Source organism: Staurois parvus, unplaced genomic scaffold (genome assembly GCF_062004578.1).
Source record: "Staurois parvus isolate SC_StPar_1 unplaced genomic scaffold, SC_StPar_1.0 ptg000216l, whole genome shotgun sequence".
Lineage (NCBI taxonomy): Eukaryota > Metazoa > Chordata > Amphibia > Anura > Ranidae > Staurois > Staurois parvus.
The window spans coordinates 66,068-81,047 of NW_028318012.1; the positions used below are offsets into that span (position 1 = coordinate 66,068).

The 14,980-nt window shown below is 43.8% G+C and overlaps 1 protein-coding gene across 2 annotated transcripts in view; it reads left to right on the forward strand.

The window, feature by feature from the left end:
- Positions 1 to 14,980, forward strand: part of KYNU (kynureninase) — a 190,820-nt gene that overhangs the window by 61,226 nt on the left and 114,614 nt on the right. For both annotated transcript variants that reach the window (XM_089679043.1, XM_089679044.1), the window contains exons 5-6: positions 1,476 to 1,547; positions 12,830 to 12,904. In XM_089679043.1, the coding sequence (XP_089535169.1) occupies positions 1,476 to 1,547; positions 12,830 to 12,904 (147 nt within the window). The remainder of the gene's footprint in view (positions 1 to 1,475; positions 1,548 to 12,829; positions 12,905 to 14,980) is intronic.

Below are 14,980 nucleotides of genomic sequence, written 5' to 3' on the forward strand. Positions count from 1 at the left end.
ACAAGATTTAATGGTCTGTGCAAAACCACTGCACACAGCAGGTAAGTATAGACATTTGTGTTATTTTTTGTTTTTTATTTAAGCCTTTAGAATCACTTTACCTGTTGCTAGATTCTACCAGGCCGGAAGATGGCTTAAAGAATGCATTAAGGTAAAATATGTTTAGGCTTTAGAACCGCTTTAATTGTTATCACATGGAGCTACGAAGCCCCCTATGTGAAAACATTAGGCAGGTGAGAAGTCCTCTTTATGGAGACATTGGGGGTCTATTGCTTTCCCAATGCCCCTCCTGCTCTTCACTGCAGCTAATGAAACACAGATTGTTCTTGAGTAGCTGCATCATTGGCTACTGTAGCCAGGGAATGACAGCCATGAGGCCAGAAGTGGCGTAATACGCTACTCCTGAGGTCATTAGTTGCAGGGGAGATGAGGAAACAGATGTTCCCTGATCGCCTCCTTTTTCTCACTGTAGGAGCCATTTACCATGGTCCCAGACTCCCCCAAGGAATAGAAGAGCCTAGGAACCACAGCAGGCACCGTTGTTGGTTGGGGGGTACACCTTCAGCGCCCCATAGCCATCTGATCACTTTTTTCTTAAAGCCCTTCACCAGGTATAAAAAAACGATACCAAGCTCAAGCCGTGAACTTGATTTAGCCCCTTCTATACCGGGTCGTACCTTGGTAGACAAGGGGGATAATCAACGCAGGCTCCAATGTAAAGACATTTAGTCAACAATTGCTTTCTATGTGCCCAATTCACACCATAGTGTTAAAAAAAAATGCAGCATGTCTTCATTATTATGGATCACAACACATGTCATTGCATGTCAAATAAAAGAGTAAACAGTGCAATGCGTTGTAACAAGCAGTAAAAGCAGTAGCAATATTCACTCTTAGTTCAGAGGCTTCTTCCCATTACTTTTTTTCTACCACTAGATATCCTCAATTGAATGGCCAGCATCATTCAACGCATCTCCCCTGAGCCCAGATGGTCCTGGGCCACCCAATCTTTGACTGGACAATGAAAGGACAAGTAGGATAGTGATGAGCTCACCTCTGTCACTCTGGTCTTTCCTCCTATCAGTATGCTTCTTATCACATGAACTGATTGGCTTCTTATGCTGCTACTTCCTGCCCTAGTCTGAGCTCTCTTATACAAGGGCTGCAAGAGGCTGTTACCAGGTTGAATCCAGTTACTTACAATGATTGTGTTTGAAAAAAACCTTTAATGATGTATTAGTGTTTACAGATCTGCTTTAATGGGCTGTTTGTATTTCCTAGAGTTCAGCTTTACAAAAATGAAGCAATAGGGAGAGGTGTGTGCTTTAAGGCATTCTCTATATATCTGCACTTAGCATGCAATTCTCCTAATTTTTTTAAGGATTCACTCATTAAGTCATTAGGGTTGTTATGTGATAAAAGACTCGCTTCGCTGAATTTATTCAGTTATGCCTTTCCATCTCTTTGTTTTACAGCTATCCTTTTACAAGCCTACAAAAGCTCGCCATAAGATCCTGCTTGAAGCCAAAGCTTTTCCCTCCGACAATGTAAGCAGTGCGCCTTTCTAACTGCTAATTATATGTTAATGTACAATTTCTCATACCTGCCATGGTGATAATCATCGTTACACAGTCAATAAGCCCCAACACAAAGCAAAGAACATTAAAACGAGCTTGGATTATAGTGAAGGGTAACATTTACCATCATTCATTCAATAGAATAAATTACAAAAAAAAAATTATATGCGTGTGTGTGTATATATATATTTTTAATCAGAGTATAGCATCAAGTCAGTTAAACTCCTGGGATGTTGATCTGGTCAGATAAGTAGCAGAGGGGGTTGTTCATCAGCTTTGGTGTTAATGAAATTAAAAACAGGTGCACTAGGTGGGCAACAATGAGATGTTCCCCAAAACAGGAATGTTTTACAGGTGGAGGCCACTGACGTTTTTCACTAGTTTTACATTTAGCTAGGGTCAGTGTCACTACTGATAGCGTGAGGCAATACCTGGACCCTACAGAGGTTGCACAGGCAGTCCAACTCCTCCAGGATGGCATATAAATACGTGACATTGTCAAAAGGTTTGCTCAGTCTACTAGCACAGTCTCAAGAGCATGGAGGAGATTCCAGGAGACAGGCAGTTTCTCTAGGAGAGCTGGACAGGGCTGTAGAAGGTCCTTAACCCATCAGCAGGACTGGTATCTGCCCGTATGTGCAAGGAGCACTTCCAGAGCCCTACAACATGACCTCCAGCAGTCCACTGGTGTGAATGTCTCTGACCAAAAAATCAGAAACAGACTTTAGGGTGGCCTAAAGGCCCGATGACCTCTAGTGGTCCATGTGATCACTGCCCGGCACCATAGAGCTCGATTGGCATTTGCCATTGAACACCAGAATTAGCAGGTCCCCCACTGGCGCCCTGTGCTTTTCATAGAGGAGGTTCACCCTGAGCACATGTGACAGACATGAAAGAGTCTGGAGAAGCCATCATACTGCCTGTAACATCGTTCAGCATGACTGTTTGGTGGTGGGTCAGTGATGGTCTGGGGAGGCATATCCATGGAGGGACGCACAGACCTCTACAGGCTAGACAATGGCACCCTGACTGCAATTAGGTATCGGGATGAAATCCTTGGACCCATTGTCAGACCCTACGCTGCTGCAGTGGGTCCTGAGTTCCCCCTGGTGCATGACAATGTCGGCCTCAAATGGCAAGAGTATGCAGAAAGTTCCTGGAGGATGAAGGAATTGATACCATTGAATGGCCCCCATGCTCGCCTGACCTAAATCCAATAGAACACCTCTGGGATATCATGTTTCAGTCCATCCGACACTGCCAGGTTGCACCTCAGACTGTCCAGGAGCTCAGTGATGCCCTGGTCCAGATCTGGGAGGAAATACCCCAGGACACCATCCGTCATCTCATTAGGAGCATGCCCCGACATTGTTAGGCATGCATACAAGCACATGGGGTCCATACAAACTGAGTACCATTTTGAGGTGTTTTTCAATTCGGTCCTCTGTAGGTTGATAATTTTCATTTCCATCAAACGATGGGGCATCCTTACCTTCCTAACACATTACCCCGTCCATATCAGTATAGATATCCAGCGTGATATTTTTCCTCATTGAGATCTGATGTATTTTCAAAGTGTTCCTTTTAATTTGTTTGAGCAGTGGAAATACAGTATAACAGGGAGGACAGGGTTTGCTCTTTGATTTAAAGCTGAGCTACTGGTATGGATTTTATTTTAATATTTTATATTTTGCTGCATAGTTATATTACATATTGCATAGTCCAACTTTGGCCAATGTACGTATGAATCTGACATACCTGCTTGACTTCTATGGAAGCAGAGAATTGCTGTAGTAGTTGCCTCTACTACATTGAATGCTGCTGTCTTCTGGACCCTGTGCAGAGTGGCTTCCCTGCTACATAGTAACCACAGGGGGTCAATTGTTTGGCAGGAACTCCATTCATGGAACACCTTGATTTTTGTTTTTTTCAATAAATGATAGGTGTTCACTGACTGGAGGAGGTGGAGAGGTGGGGTGGTGATGTCACAATTTTCACCGGATCCAATCAGAGAATACTGAGAAAAATGCAAGGTGTTCTGTTAATAGCACCCTTGTTGAGCAAACAACCCCCAGTGGTTACTATGCAGCAGGGCAGCTGCTTGACACAGGACCCAGAAGCCCATGGCGAACACTGTGGTAGCGGCGGCTACTACAGAGATTCTCTGCTTTCACAGCCATCCCACAGGTAAGACATATGAATAATTACATTGGTCCAGCCTGGACTATGCAATAAAATCCATCCCTGGAGTTCAATTTATTTACTATTTTCACAAGACTTGGTAAGCTTATACCTTATACTTGCAACACGAGAGGTATTGGACATTGCTGCCAATGCTCACCCTAGGTTCACACTTAAGCGTTTTCCGCAGTGTTTTACAGAAACGCAGTACAGTCCATTTAACATGATTTCCTATGGGACACGTTCACACCTCTGCATTTTCACCCACTGTGTTTTTTTTTAAAGGGTCAGGGATTTTTTTTAATGCAAAAAGGTTGCATTTTTGGTTCTATAGACCTCAATGAAAATGCTGCAGAATAGCATTTAGTGCGTTTTTGCTGAATTTTTTATGCGTTTTGCGTTTTAAATCTGCCTAGCAACAAGAAAAATGTAAAAATTAAAAAAATAAATGCGTCAAAAACTCAGGTGCAAAATGCAATGCAATAACGGGTCAAACACAACCTGCATAGGTGTGACCCTAGCCTTAGTGATGTTTTTAACGCACAATGTAAAATCAATACTGTGCACCAAGTATTTTATTCGTCATTTTTGTACACAGAAACAATGATTTCTGAGTGATCAAAATGAAGTCACAGCTTCATAATTAAGGTAAAGCCCTGATAACTTTATTCATGCAATCATGTGTAAGCAAATGCTGTTTTTTTTTCCTTACACGTGATTGGGTATTCTTTGTAAAGTAAAATTTCACCACATTAACTAAGTTCTGGTGCAATTTCCCCTGCAAAGTGCTCAGTCTATGTGCATTTAGTAAATCCACTCCAATACATTTAGTAAATCCACCCCAATACATTTAGTAAATCCACCCCAATACATTTAGTAAATCCACCCCAACACGTTTAGTAAATCCACCCCATTACAGTTAGTGAATCCACCGCATTACATGTAGTAAAATATACTTATTTTTGCCTGTCATTGTGCCAGATTTTCATGGAATTTTTTGTGTATGTACAACCTTACCTTGCAAAGTGAGCAGCCTTTTGCCTTTAAAAAATCATCCCCTATTACTCTAGGGTAATATTTCCCAGCCAGGGTGCCATTTGGATTTGCATGAGAGAGATTTCAGAGATGTACCCTCTGCGCATGGAAAGGGTTCTTTACTGTAAAAGAGCTGGTTCTGGATGCGTCAAAATATATACCAGCTGTAGCAATATGTTATATGCTGTGTATGGCCTCTAGGGGTCTCACTACTTAGATACTGGTACAACTGTGTTATTGCCTCTCTTTGGTTGTAGTTCTAATGCAGACACATGTATAATGGCAGCTAGGAGCACCTAATAAAATGTCTCCTACTAACTACAGTGTGTGAGCATCTGAGCAGGATCGACTAACAGAACATGGTGGCAGCTGGGCACTGGACCTCTGAATAGCAAGTCTTCTGTCTACAAATACAGATTGTGTGACACTAGAACTGTACAGAGAATCAGCAACTGTAAGTACAGAGTCCCTATCAGACGGCACTATGGAGAGTGGCCTGAAACCCCCTCAGAGACTGGATGTTACTTCTTCCAATCTCTCACAGACATGGAGACACTGGAAGGAAGAGTTTACTCTGTATGTGGACCTGACAGTGGCACCCAGAGATGAGCAGAGGGAAGTAAAGCTGTTTTATTACTTGATTGGGGAAAAAGGCAAAGAACTAGCCGAGACCCTGCTCACAGACAGCATGGCACTGACAGACATACTGCAAGCATTTGATAAGCACTGTGACCCCAAAAAGAATGAGACAGTGGAGAGATACAAGTTCTTCTTAAGGAATCAGGAGATTGGGGACAGTGTGGACAGATATGTGACAGAGCTGAGGAGACTGGCTGCAACCTGTGGATTTGGGGACATCAGGGACTCCCTTATCCGAGACAGGATAGTGTGTGGCATCAGAGACTCTCACCTCAGAGAAAGATTACTGAGGGAGGAAGAGCTGGCTTTGGAGAAATGTATACAAATCTGCAGGGCTGCTGAGCTGACTAAAGATAGGCTGAAGATAATGGAGGGCACCAGTGATGCCTCAGTACATGCAGTATCTGTGAAAGGCAGAGCAAGGTCCAGGCTCCCTGTGAGCTCAGTCCAGTGTAAATACTGTGGCAAAAGACATGAAAGAGACAAAGAGAAATGTCCAGCGTATGGGGAATCCTGCAGGACTTGTGGCAAGATGAACCACTTTTCAGCTGTGTGCAGATTCAAAACCAGCAAACGGTACAGACAAGTCCACACAGTGACCCAGGACACAGACGAGGACAGCACAGAGGGCATCACATGGCTGCAGTCTGCAACAGAGAACGTCAATGTAGTCAAACAGCCAGTAGCCAATGATGCAAAGCAGCTCTTTGCCATATTTATGGTGGATGAACAGCCCACAAGATTTCAGCTGGATTGTGGAGCAAGCTGCAATGTCATTCCATTCACTCTGCTTAACAAACAGGTTCCCATTGAGCCCACTGATAAGGTACTGGTCATGTACAACAAAAGTGTTCTGAAACCCATGGGAACATGCAAGCTAAAATTAAGAAATCCACGTAACAGAAAGAGCTACAGAGTGGAGTTTACTGTGTTGCAGGAGGACGATCACATTCCTTTGCTGGGAGTTAAAGCAGTTCAGGCTATGGACTTAATAAAGGTGCAGTCCCATAACATCATGGCTCTGGAAGTTTCTGAGAATACTCAAAATCCTAAACAAAAGGCAGAATACATTTTGGATTTTCACCACATAACAACAGAGTATGCTGATTTATTTGAAGGTGATGGGTGCCTGGAAGGTAAATACAAACTAGAAATTGATCATACAATACAGCCTACCAGACTGCCTACAAGAAGAGTACCTGTAGCCTTAATGCAACCGCTTAAAGAGGAACTGCAGGATTTGCACAGCAGAGGTATGATAGCACCAGTACAGGAAAGCACAGACTGGATAAGCAGTTTGGTGGTAGTGAAAAAACCATCAGGCAAGTTAAGAATATGCATTGATCCTAAGCCACTGAACAAGGCTCTTAAAAGAAATCACTATCCCATGCCAACAATAGAAGATATTCTACCAGATCTATCAAAGGCTAAAATATTTTCGGTATGTGATGTGAAAAATGGGTTCTGGCACGTGGAACTGGATAAAGAATCAAGTTTATTAACAGCATTTTCTTCCCCATTTGGACGTTATAAGTGGCTGAGAATGCCAATGGGATTAAGCCCGGCTCCAGAAGTGTTCCAACAAAAATTGATGCAAGCTTTGGAAGGACTGTCTGGAGTAAAAATAATAGCAGACGATATACTAATAGTTGGGGAAGGTGATGATCTATAATCCGCAACAAAGGATCACGATAAAAAGATGATACAATTCTTAGACAGATGTAGAAAAAACAAATCAAACTGAACCTGGAAAAATTCAAACTAAAAATGACAGAAGTACCATATATTGGACATCTTCTTACCTCAAATGGTGTTAAAGTCGATCCAGAGAAGGTGAGGGCAATGCAGGACATGCCGACACCTACAGATATACGTGGAGTACAACGATTCCTGGGCATGGTGAATTATCTTTCCAAATTTTGCAAGCATTTATCAGACATGTGTGAGCCACTGAGATGGCTAACTCACAAAGACATACTCTGGGAATGGACAGAAAGCCATGAAACTGCTTTTCAGTCAGTGAAAAATGCTATTGCAGACGCAGCAACGCTAAAATATTTTGATCCAGATCAAGCAGTGGTAGTACAATGTGATCCCTCAGAAACCGGCCTTGGAGCCACACTAATGCAGGATAAACAGCCAATCACATATGCAAGCAGAGCGTTAACTCTAACAGAGCAAGGATATGCTTAAATCGAGAAGGAACTACTAGCGGTAGTATTTGGGTTAGAGAAATTTCACCAGTACACCTACGGTCGACAAGTGGTGGTGCATTCAGATCACAAGCCTCTAGAAAGTATTACAAAGAAGCCACTACTGAATGCCCCAAAAAGACTGCAGCGTATGCTGTTAAGGCTTCAGAAATATGATTTTAACATTTGTTACTGTCCAGGGAAGGATTTACTGATTGCAGATGCCCTAAGCAGAGCTTACTTACCCATCACAAATGAAGAAGAAAAAGACATTGAAAGCATCAATATGTGTGAATATCTGTCTATCTCAAAAGACAGACTGAAACAAATACAGACCTGCACAGCGGAAGATAAAACTCTACAGATCCTAAAGACTGTCATCTTGAAGGGATGGCCAAAACACAAGCAGCATGCTCCAATGGAGGTTTCTCCATTTTTTCACATAAGAGATGAACTCTCTGTGCAGCATGGAATCATCTTTAAAGGAGAAAGGGCTGTCATACCAAAATCCCTTAGAAGAGACATTACAGAAAGATTGCACTCGACTCACTTAGGTGTAGAAGGATGTCTACGTCGTGCACGAAAATATGTTTATTGGCCTGGAATGAATGACCACATAAAAAACTTTATAGCACAGTGTGAAATATGTGCATCGTGCAATGATAAGCAACCGAAAGAGACATTGCAACCACATACAATTCCAAACAGACCATGGTCAAAAGTAGGAACAGATCTGTTCACGTGGAACGACAAGGAATATCTGGTAACTGTGGACTATTTTTCCAACTTCTGGGAGATAGACTACTTACAGGACACAAGGGCCAAAACAGTAATTAAAAAACTCAAGGCCCATTTTGCCAGATATGGCATTCCGGATATTGTGTTCTCTGACAACGCCGCTCAATTCACATCGGAAGAATTCAAAAAATTCAGGGAGAGGTGGGAATTTGAGCATCAGACATCTCCTGGATATCCACAGAGTAATGGTAAAGCCGAGTCAGCAGTAAAAACAGCCAAAAGACTCATGCAAAAGGCAAAACAGGCAAGTACAGAGATATACTTGTCTATACTGGACCACAGGAACATACCCACACAAAGCCTAGACACCAGTCCAGCACAGCGGCTTATGAGTAGACGTACAAGGACTCTCTTACCAACTGCAGGTCAACTACTAAAGCCAAAGCTTGTGGGCAATGTTAAAGCCAAACTAACGAAGAATCAAGATAGGCAAGCTTTCTATTGTAATAAATCTGCAAAAGATCTGCCTGTTCTCCAGAGCAATGAAAATGTACGGATTCAGCCAATAGGCAAATATGACAAACACTGGAAAAAAGCGAAGGTTGTACAGAAATTGGGACCACGGTCCTATGAAATTATAACAGAGGAAGGAAGAAGATGGAGGAGAAATCGGAGACATCTGAGAAAAACACAAGAAGGAGATGATACAGGGCCCTGGGAACAGTATATGGACACTCAAAGCGATGAGACTATGAATACCAGCAACAAAGAAGCAGGGACTGCTGAGGAGCATAGGGAGGTCTCTAGGCAGAGAGAGACAGTCCCAGAAAATAGCCTGCCAGAATCAGAAGAACACCAAGATTTCTGTGAAGAAACCTCATATGTTACGCGAGCTGGCAGAACAATCAGAAAGCCGGCTCACCTCAAGGATTATATTTAACTTATAGCTATGTTCTACTTCACCATTGTGTTTGTTATATTTCATTGTTCTTTTATTTAAAAGAGAAAGGATGTAGCAATATGTTATATGCTGTGTATGGCCTCTAGGGGTCTCACTATGTAGATACTGGAACAACTGTGTTATTGCCTCTCTTTGGTTGTAGTTCTAATGCAGACACATGTATAATGGCAGCTATGAGCACCTAATAAAATGTCTCCTACTAACTACAGTGTGTGAGCATCTGAGCAGGATCGACTAACAGAACACCAGCCACCACTGCAGGGTGGCAAGGTGGGGAGGGAGGTGGCAATCTACAGATTGCTCAATCAGTTTTTAGTTAGCTGCCAGAAGTAAATGCCACAATCACATGATTATTGCTTACCTTTTGGCACCAGGGGATCCTTGTGGAGGACTGGCTTGTTCTCTGCACTGGGCTACAGTCGCATCATCTATGGTTCACCTTACTGTCCATACTGCAACATTGGGAAAGAAAACCCCACTGTTGTAACTACTATCTGTTAAAGAAAAAGGAAAATTGTAAGATGTCGTCTTGTTCCCTTTAACATCTTGCTTACCAGGCCAATTCTGACATGTCTCTCATACGTGTAAAAATCTGCATTTTTTTTTTTTTTGCTAGAAATTACATAGAACCCCAAACATTATATATTTTTTACGCAGAGCCCGTAGAGAATAAAATGGCAGGTGTTGCAATTTTTTATGTCACGCAGTATTTGTGCATCAGTTTATCAAATGTAATTTTTTGGGGGAAAAAATTTTAGTGAATATAAACACAATATAATACCCAATTTTTTGGTAAAATATAAAAGATGATATTACTCCAAGTAAACACACCAAAAGTGTCACGCTTTAAATGAACAATGACACACTATGGTGCGTTAAATTAACCATAGATGATGCTTTAAAAGCCTTTTTTTAGGTTATCAGTTTACAGTTCACAGGAGGTCTGGCCCTGGCATTATTGCTCTTGCTCTGGCCTTTGCGGTGATACATGTGTGGTAAAATCACCATTTACATATGCATGCTGAACTCATGGGTTCATCTTTGTGCGCAAGAATACGGGGGGGGGGGGGGGGTAGCACTTAAAATGTTATTTTGTTATTTATTTAGGTTTATTTATTTAGGTTTATTTTATTTTTTTTTATTCCTTTTATTGCTATCACAAGGGATCCCTTGTCATAGCATAGGCTGTGACAGGTCCTCTGTATAGACCCCAGATCTTTCCTCTGGCCTCCAAAGCAGCAAATCAAACTGAGACTGGTTTGATCTGCTGCTTCACAAGCCGGCAACGAATCAACAACCCTATCATCAGTCCCACCCCTCAAGCCAGGGTACTAGGTGTCATCCTAGACTCCAATCTGTCCTTTCAGCCCCAAGTCCAATCGCTGACAAGCTCGTGTAGACTTCACCTCCGCAACATCTCCAAGATATGACCGTTCCTAACCACGGAAACCACTAAGCAACTCATTCACTCCCTTATTATATCACGCCTCGACTACTGAACTCCCTCCTTACTGGCCTACCTCATCGCAAGCTATCCCCACTTCAGTCTATCATGAATGCTGCTGCCAGACCCATTGACCTTACTAACCATTCTGTATCTGCCACCCCTCTCTGCCAATCCCTCCACTGGCTTCCAATTGCCCAACGGATAAAATTCAAAACACTAACACTGACGTACAAAGTCGTTCATAACACTGCCCCAAACTACATCATCGATCTTGTCTCCAAATATCACCCTAACCGTACTCTCCGCTCCTCACAAGACCTCCTACTCTCTAGCTCCCTTGTCTCCTCCTCCCATGCTCGTATCCAGGACTTCTCCAGGGCTTCCCCCATCCTCTGGAACTCCCTACCCCAATCTATCAGACTATCGCCTACTCTGCTCACTTTTAGGCGCACTCTGAAAACCTATCTCTTCAGGGAAGCCTTCCCCGCCCTCAGCCAATACTGGAATCCTCTACTCTCCCAACCAATATTTCACCCACAGTTATTACCTTTTGTACCACTATCCCCTCCCTACTAAATTGTAAGCTCCAAGGAGCAGGGCCCTCAAATCCCTCCTGTATTGAACTGTATTGTTACTGTACTGTCTCCCGTTCTATTGTAAAGCGCTGAGCAAACTGTTGGTGCTATATAAATCCTGTATAATAATGATAATAATAAAAAAAAAAAAAAACCGGAAGTGACAAAATCCTCCTTGCTTCTGGTTTCTGTTTTCACAAGGTGGGAGGATTATCATCAGTTCTTCTCACTGTGTCCATTGAAGCGGATGTCACTGGTTGCTCCTTACTGGGCTCTCCAATCGCTTGACTATTGCACCAGAGATAGGCTTGTCCACTTCCCATTACCACCATTACAGTTCCGCACCAACCCCCCCCCCTCCCCCTCTTCCCCTTAACCAATTATACTTACAAAAAATATGACACCAATTTTGGAGTACATGGCCTTTTATTAACAACTCAAGTTTAAATACACCAACCATTCCTTATAACAGAAACCCAAAGAATTGTTGTTGATCTTCAAAGGCACCCCCAAACGATCCGAAATGCACCTGTGGACAACCATATACACTAGGCCTCCAGCCGCAACCAACCAGCTCGGAGACAACCATACCGTCCGCAGTGCAGCACCACCACCTTCCAGTTAAACCTTGGTTAACTGGGAATGTCCCCAGGCATCCCATACCACTGATGGGTCCCACACCATTGTTGTATACCTTCCACATAAGAACCGCCTTCAAAGACCAACAACTGCCCATGAACCAACATAACCCCCCCTCTTCCTGGAGGGACCCAATACTCACCAAAACAGGGAGGGCGGGAGGGAAGCTCTCACTCCTAACGTCCAGCTCAACTGACGCCCCCTCACAGAACCCCCCCACCCTAAGGTGCAGCAAACCCCACCTACACCAACCTCTACCAACCAGATAACCCCACTATCAAACCCCCTGGAGCTAACCTTAACCCTTTCTGCTCCTCCTTCCCCACTCTGAGCCTAGTCATGCATGCCCTGCGCTATTTCTTCTTTATTTTTGCTACGGGCATTTCTGGAGAGAGCCTGGTAAAGGCGGCAGGAGGGGTGCACCCCGTTCCGCCATCTGGTAAAGAAATCCAGCCACTGTATTACATTTACATAGTAGGAAATCGCCTTCTGTAAAAAACAGTTCTGGGATCGTGGTTGTAGCCTCAACCTTGTTTCTGATATAACCACCTCAATAGCAGGACATATATGTAGGTACGTTGGTATTGAGGTGGCAATCCAAAGTTTTATGGCTAGTAATACGGATGCGTTTCTCAAATGCACAAAATATAACATTTATTGATTTAGGTAATTATCTGATTGTTTAGGCTTTTGGGCCTGCAAAGTTGGCGTTTAATTATTTTTTTTCTCCTAACTCAGTGGACACATTTATACCTATATGTCTATTTAAATATAAGGTAATGATGTTCTGTGATGGTTTAATAAATATTCTGCACGCTTTTTAAATGAAATCTCTTGTCTTGCAGTACGCAGTGGAGTCACAGATTCAGCTTCACGGACTCAATGTGGAATCCAGCATGCTATTAGTGCATCCCCGTAAGGTTTGTTTCACACATTTATTTCCATATTTCACTTCCAAGACTATAATCTGTGCTTCATCCTGCCAGAAACCTTCTGATTTCAGCTTCTATTTCAAGGACCTGTCTGAGATCAAGAAAGTGGCCCAACAATATGGCATTCTGTTAGTCGGTGTTTGGATTAGTGTAATGCAGGTCCCCAGGGAGATACAGCTGAAGGCTTTTATTACTATGCCAGTGTCTTCATTAATTACAGACTGGGGCAGATGAAAGGGTTCTGTTGACAGAAACGGCAATGTTTCTACATCTAAACAGTCTTTACAAAGGCTCATCATTGTCCTCTCAGTGGTATCTTATTCAGATAATGCCTTTGCTGAAGAGGTTTTGGCGAATATAATTATGTATATATTACGTATATATTTAAAAGCGATATCCGCTAGCGTTTCCTAAATGCGCTTATGGTCAGGGCTTAACCGGAATACCCAAAAAGTGGGAGGGGTTAGCACACATTGATACTTAATGTTACTTTATATTTAGGGGTGTATCTGTCACTAGGCAAACAAGGCATTTGCCTTGGGCGGCATTTTACAGGGGAGGCAGTGCAGTCCCCAGGCAGAAGGGACACCTGTAGGGCTGCTATCAGGGATGGGGGGGGCAGCCGAGCTGACAGAGGCCAGGGGACCAACTACAGAGGAGGGCAGACTGGTGGGCTGATCCCCAGTGTGCGTAGGCAGTGGTCGAGGGCAGGGGCCCGCTGTCAGTGTGTGCAGGGCTGTGTGGGGTGGGCGAGGCCAGGAGGTGCCAGCGGAGGGCCCGTAGAGGAGGAAAAAGAGGACGAGGTAAGGGTGAAGGAGCCCCTCCCCGCTCTTTGTAGTAGCTGCTGCCAGAGATCCTGGTGGAGATGGGACACAGGCTCAGCTACAGCTCCTGGTATCATCAGAAGGAGCCTCTGCTGGACAGGTTAACAGCTTGGAGGACTGGTGCTTCCACACTCCTGTCCCGCTGATCCCATCATGCCTTAGTCCCCAACTGGTTTACAGCCAACCTGAAGAAGTACAAACCAAATACATCAGTGTAGCCCATATATGTGTAAACCATAAGACAAATATAGGGTGGCATTTTCAGGGGGGGCAGCGCTGCCCCCTGGAAGAAGGAACATGCGCTGCATGGGGACCAGGTGGGATCCAAGAGAGCCTGTGGGGTGCTTGATGGTGTATGCAGAGCCCGATGCTCTTTACCGTGGATGTCCAGAGCTGTAAAGGTGAGTGCCTGTGAGTTTCTTTCTCTCTCTTGCCAGGGATGGTAGGGGAGTGGTGGCAGGTGTATGGGGGAGGCAGTAGTAGTGGAAGGCTCTATCGGCTGCGGGGGAAGAGGTGGTGTTGGTAGATGTCAGGCTCTCTCCCTTGGGGGGGTGGGTTGCCGGTTGGAGTTATGCTTTCTCTGTGGTTGGGAGGGGGGGGGGGTGTTGGTCAGTGTCAGGCTCTCTGCTTTGGTGGGTTGTTGATCGATGTTATGCTCTCTCCACAGTGGGGGGGGGGGGTGTTGGTCAGTGTCAGGCTCTCTCCGTGGCAAAGGTAGGGGCGGCCAATTTTTGTGTTGCCTAGGGCAGCAAAAGACCTAGATACACCACTGTGTGGACCACTACACCTGCAGCATGGGGCATCAGGGCTGCTATTTGCAGCGGGGTCTGAAATTAGTTAATCTTTTCATTGTTTGATAGGAGTCCGTAAAGTTAATTTTATTACAAGCAGTAGAGGTGGATGGTACAACTGTCTAGATTTCAGCAGCTTCCACTGCTTCATTTGGGTAAAAAAAGAGCACCTGTCACCCCTAATAAAGTACGAGACATGGTCAGAAAATCTCACCTCACCTTGACCTTCTTCTCTTTTGGATCTACTGTATACCATAATGGAAAACAGGCAGAAACTCAATTGATTTGAATCAGATCTCATCTCCTGTCTTTTCGGAAACATCTTTTTTTCCCCAGAAAAAAGATGATTTTTCAGCTGCGCCATCATTAACATTTAAGAAGGTTACAATATCCTTAAAAAGAACATACGGCAGAATGAATGCCATTTTATGCCTCCACATTTCTTTAAA